Source organism: Acinonyx jubatus, chromosome C2, assembly GCF_027475565.1.
Source record: "Acinonyx jubatus isolate Ajub_Pintada_27869175 chromosome C2, VMU_Ajub_asm_v1.0, whole genome shotgun sequence".
Classification (NCBI taxonomy): domain Eukaryota; kingdom Metazoa; phylum Chordata; class Mammalia; order Carnivora; family Felidae; genus Acinonyx; species Acinonyx jubatus.
In genome coordinates this window covers 95,375,174-95,381,173 of record NC_069384.1, presented here as the reverse complement: position 1 = coordinate 95,381,173, position 6,000 = coordinate 95,375,174, and the positions used below count along the sequence as shown (strand labels likewise).

At 37.9% G+C, this 6,000-nt stretch overlaps 1 protein-coding gene across 13 annotated transcripts in view; it reads right to left on the bottom strand.

Moving 5' to 3' along the window:
* Positions 1 to 543: 543 nt before the first annotated feature.
* MECOM (MDS1 and EVI1 complex locus) overlaps positions 544 to 6,000 on the bottom strand; it is a 555,921-nt gene continuing 550,464 nt past the window's right edge. For 12 of the 13 annotated variants that reach the window (XM_053221230.1, XM_053221229.1, XM_027061468.2 and 9 more), the window contains 2 exons: positions 5,718 to 5,901; positions 544 to 2,122 (listed from right to left, as the gene is read on the bottom strand). In XM_053221230.1, coding sequence (XP_053077205.1) covers positions 1,988 to 2,122; positions 5,718 to 5,901 — 319 coding nt within the window. In that variant the 3' untranslated portion in view covers positions 544 to 1,987. The remainder of the gene's footprint in view (positions 2,123 to 5,717; positions 5,902 to 6,000) is intronic. The other variant, XM_053221232.1, reaches the window with a different exon arrangement.

Genomic DNA, 6,000 nt, shown 5'->3' with positions numbered 1-6,000 from the left:
AACAAAATTTTAATTTTGAGCCTGAATGGCTCAGTCAGTTAAGCGTCTGACTTCGGCTCAGGTCATGATCTCACAGTCCGTGAGTTGGAGCCCCTCAACGGGCTCTGTGCTGACAGCTCAGAGCCTGAAGCCTGCTTTGGATTCTGTGTCTCCTATTCTCTCTCTGCCCCTCCCCCACTGTGTGTGTGTGTGTGTGTGTGTGTGTGTGTGTCTCAAATAAAAATAAACTTAAAAAAATTTTAAAAAATAACAAAAATAAAATGGGTGCTGTGGACATGTAGTAAAACCAGGACCGTGTGGTGTCGCACATGAGCCCTGACTTTGCTCCACAAAGAGAAAGTTCGGAAGAATGAGTCAGCGATATCCCAATTCATGGTGGGTCAAGGTCTATTCCTACATCATCTCGAAACAATACACACATGCTCTACACTCCATGTATCTACCAGGGCATCAAGTCCCCAGATATATTATCTTTAAATCATTCGATCCCTAGAGAAACTACAATTGCACAAGGAGGGAAAATATCACACAGTGGGAAAAATAACCATTTTTGTAAGTCTTTATTTTTTAGTTGCTCCTCCCATAGTAATGCACTGAAAGGCATAACAGTTTATATTGTACAAAGCATTTGAAGAAAGTACCTCAACTTGCCGATTATTTCAAAATGAGATTACAAACAAACAAACAAACAAAAAAAAACAAATCTGGTTCTTCAATAAAGGGCAAAATAACTGAATACAGTCTGTTATTTACTTCTCTCTTTTAACATAAGGTCTGGAACACTTCATTTTACAAATAGGATTAACATGAACATAACATCGCACAAGCTTGCAGACGACCAGCATAAAATATGGGGTACAGTTTTTAATTAGAAGAATCATGCTTTCATGAAAGAAATTATAATCATTTATACAATTGAATCGATTTCAGTATTACAAAAACTAAGTTGCATCTATTCGTATTTAGCTCATTAAGAAGGAAAACAAAACAACGTCAAAAAAGGAATGTTAAGAAAAGCCAAACACCATTTGGCACTCCCACACACAGGTAGAGTCACCTTGGTCCTTGAAATTCAGAAAGGGGTGTGCCTCAGACGTCAAAAAGTAGTGGCTGACTGGAACAGTGCTGTTGTAATCAACAAACAATAGTTTGCCAACAAATAAATACATGGTACACGCAACACACACAAAATTAAACATTAAAAAACAGTGACATGATTGTCTAAAATTAAGATGTTATTACAAGGATTTGGCAAACATTTTATTAGTGTAGTGGTACAGCGGTACTGGTGATGAACAGGTTACTTCACTGACTGAACCTTTATGAGCGCTGAACATCCATAGTTTACAATATACACATACCCTTTTTCCCTAGTTTTAAACAATGTACTTAAGAAGGCAAACGTTAATGGGGAACAAGTACTCCCTGTTATCAGTTTCTAAAATTATCAAGTGTGCATTTTATCCAACTACTTCTGTCTTCAAAGGGTTAAATTACATAAAACTTTAACAAAGAAAAAAATTAAATCTGTCATTGAAAGCAACTGTTCCCAATCCTGTGTCAGGTGATCTTGTACAAAAAAGAATTCAGTTTCTATGGAGTGTTCATTCGTGCCAATGCCGCCATCCCCACAGCCCTCACACCCACCCACAGCCCAGGGCAGGGCAGACGAAGACGCCTTCTGCCCAGCAAGTTGCTCATTCTCACTGAATCACGTTAAGTCGCATTGACCTTCCAGAAGTCAGCAGCTGCCTTTGCTGTGCAAAACAAAATATCGAGAATAAATAGTTTCTTTTTTTTTCTTTCTTTCTTTTCCTTTCTTTTTCTTTCTTTCTTTTTTTAAGCATTCAGTTTAAGGTCACCAGACTTTAAATGAGTGACCCTTCAGGTTTCTAAGGCATTCTGCTCAGCAGTCTTTTAAATAGTCCTAGATGAAAGAGCCATGCTACTGTTGGACTTGGTCCCACTCTGGTCGACCTTGGTAATGTCATACGTGGCTTATGGACTGGATGGCACTGGATTCCGCAGCAGCCCTTGCCATACTGTGCCACACGTTGGAAGAACTGTGGGATGTAGAATGGAGGGACTCCTTGTCGGACAATGACAACATCATAGCATATGCCTGGGGTGAAGAGGAGAGACTTGGTAAGTGGCATTGGAAAACATCACTTTCAGTTTGAAGAATATTGCTGGTGAGTGTTAGCAGAAGAAGGGACCCGGAGTAGGAGCACCCCTCATGGTATGTTTGGAAAAGTGTGGGCCGTTTTGTTCCTATAATGATGTGGTGTTACTGCTGGCCTTCAGTGCCCAGGGGCCACAAAAGTATCTGCTCTCCAGGACAAAAAAAGTGAATTATCCTGCCTAAAATGTCAACAACGCCTCCACTGAGAAACATGAGTCATCCCCCTGCCCAACCATAGATACGGTCATCCATCCACTCTTCATGCCCATGTTCAACGCACCAAAAATATTATTGTGTGTCTATGACCAAAACCACAAATATGAGCAGGGCATAGACCTGCCTTGACAGCACTGGGGTCTAGTAGAAGACACGGTCCTACCAACTCCTGCATTTTATAACTGAGAGCACTGAGATGACTTGACTCGCCCCAAATCACTCAACTGGACCAGTCACTCAACTGAAGGAGGCATAACTACAATGGATTTCTGCCCAACTTTTAATCCAGTCCGTTGTCTGCTTTCCCTCCATGTTTGATATATTCAAAGCCGACACCCAAAGACCTTGAAAGCTAAGGTGGATCAAGCCAGCCCTACCACAACCTAAAACAAAACACAAGACCCAACAACATTCGAACCAACTGGTACTCCAGTGTCTACCGAGCATAAGGTGCATGGTGGTGTTCTGTGAAGAAGTGCTCTTTCTTCCTCATTATCATGTCAGTTCTAAATAACTGTTCAGAGAATCCCCCATTTGCTGCCAAGTAAAATATTCAAATGAAATGTTTGGTCTTGACTTGTGAGTGAACTTTTCACTGTTGATTTGCTATTGTTGGTCTCATCCATTGCTAAACTCGCTTGTCAAAATGCTGCTGAAGTGGAATCATTAATGTCCTGCCAAAGACATTCCACTGTCTGTAAACAAAGACAAAATGCCTCTGTTGTTAAGCAGAATTTCATCTCTGAGAGTCATGCTGAGACATGTGGCCAGTCTGTGGTTTCTTCCGTAATCATGGCAATCAGTTAGAAAATCTGCCCTCATAGGCTGATTCTCATTTGCTGGGTCATTGCTCTAAATGTACACATTTGACTTCTATGTATGCAATTTGCCTTCTAGACCTCTACAAAATCTCAACAGATATATAAGGAATATTTCCTAAGCATCTACTCTGTGCCAGGCACTGTGCTAGGTCCTAGGGAATCAATGATAAAGAATATATAGTCCTTGTCCTTAGAAGTGTTTAAAATATGAGTGAAGTGAGCATTGAACTTTATTTTTATAATATACCCACTTTTAGAGATCAACATAGAGAATACTCTGAAACGGTTTTAACAAAACTCATTCTAATATTTGGAAAAATGAAAGGGAACATACAGAAAATTTTGGACTTCTGGCTTCTAACCTGCCTCTCTTCAAATAGCTGTATGACCTTGGGCAAGTTGCTTAGCCTTTCAAGGTCACTTTCTTCATATCAAATGGGGATAATAATAATAAAAACTTGCCTCCAGGGGCTGCGAAGGAATTACAAGCACTACAGAACATAGAGTGCCTGAAATAAATAGTACCTATTATTATGAAATTAATCTTTAGGATAGGGTTTTTCAAAGAGGATTCTATGCAGAATGCAGCCACTGTCGTATTGGTCAACTCTCTTGGATTCAATCACTATCAAAATCACAGAGTAAATATATGAATGTTTTGAGTAAGTCATCTATCTCTATTCAGATTCTAGAAAATAATAAATATAGAATACTGTCTTTTATATAGAATATAGAATAAATATTGCCTTTTGGTAATCAAAGGAAATAAACATTTTCATGCACAAAGATCAGTGCCCTGCACATACCTGCTAGTTAATAACAACTGAATGAATGAGTAAAAAGTTTCATGAAATAATGTTAGTATGCAAAAGGGACTGACCCTTTTTAAACTGATATATATGACATGATCAAGTAATACAAAAAATATGAGTTAGGATTGCAAAACACTAGTATTTCTTGTGATGGTAAGTCTTAGTCCAATTGGGCAGGGACTTTATGTCAAAATGCTGGTACCAAATATATCACCTCTTTTATCTCTAGATTCTCTGACCCTTCTGTTTTCAACCATTTCTGACTATTTCAGGAATTTTTAGGTATTGTGTCTTACAATTATACGTATTTTACATGGAATAATTAAAAGAAATTTAAAAACAGAAAAGAAAGCCTGGATCCCCCAGTATCTCTCTGATCAATTAGGAAGGAAGAATGGGATATCAAGTGTTTAAAAAAAATGCTAGCTACCTCTAATGGTTATCTGTAGGTAAAAATTAGATGTCTACTATGGCTGGTTTACTTCTAATGTTATAAATTAAAAAATATTTTTTTTATCTCCACTTAATCATAGAGCAGGAAGAGATCTTAGATACCTCCTCGATTCACCCACTTTCCAATGAGGAAGTGGTACCTGCAGTCATGAACTGATGTTCTCAAGTTCACATAACCAGCAACTCCAGTGCTGAGGTGAGGTGTTTTCAATTCCAACTCAAAAAGAACATGGTATCTTAGATTTTTGCCTAATTGACTAATATTTAAAAATTTATATCATCCCACAAGCACAGTGCTTTTCCCAACCTTAGTTGAGATATGACCACATTTGCTGCTAAGACCAGCCCAAACATCTCAGCTAAATAGGAAATCATTTCCAAATGTACAAGCCAATAGGGTCACATGGTTTGACACGTCAGGTTTTGATACTTCCAAAATGGGCTCGAGATCAGTTAGGCCAAAATAACCAACAAATGTGGTAGGAACAGGAAATTTCTTTTCTTTCTTTCTTTCTTTCTTTCTTCTTTCTTTCCTTTTTAATTGACCTAAATGAAATGAACAACCTGGTTGAGTGTGGATGTCAGGCAGAAAATACTGACTTCCTTTATTTTGTGATTAAATAATGAAGGCTATTTTAATTGGTATTTATGCATCCTTAAATGGATTTATTTTAGTTAACACAGTCGTGATTCACTCAATAAAAATTAATAGGCTTTGTTTCCAAATCTGCCAGTAAGTTGCTGCAGACTTTTGGCAACTCATTTAATCTCTGATCCTTAGTCTACTCTTAAATGCTATAATTAGATAACTTGTTAATTAACTACACATAGTAATGGACCAAAAAAAAATTGAAGGCAGGATTCACTTTCCAGAAGTCTGAAAATATAATTAGGTTGACAAAAACTACAGATTCAAGCCAATTAGAAAACAATTCTGAGGTAATATATAAACAGGTGCAAACATTATGAACTATCTATACAGAAGTAAGGGAACTGCCAAGTAAAAGAAAAATCACCATAGGACAAGATTTGCCACCGAAGTCTCTGTGTAGAGTGCAGCCATGTTAATTGGTTAACCATTTTGGATTTGGTCATTGAGGCAAGATGTGAACATTTTGAGTAAAGCCTCTGAACCTGTTCAGATTCTAGAATATTGCAAAGAGAGAAACTAGCTGCCTTTTGGCATCAAAGGCACAATGTCACCATGATGCTGTACTACACGAAAATATGTACCTGTGACTTGGACTTTCTGTGTAACGGCTGTTTAAGTTCCTCCGGCACATGGGAAGCACTAAAAGAAGACAGCTCAGCTTCAGTATATTGATTATCTTCCATTTTCCTCATTTTGAGGCTATCTGTGAAGTGCCTTATATGATCTAGAGCAGAAAGTCCAGTTTTATATTCTTCCTCTTTATACCTAAAATGAACCAATGGGAAAGCACAGAGGGTTTTTTTTTTCTGTTTCCGTTTGTTATCCAACCAAATCACTTTTCATCTGAATCTATACAGCTGTCAA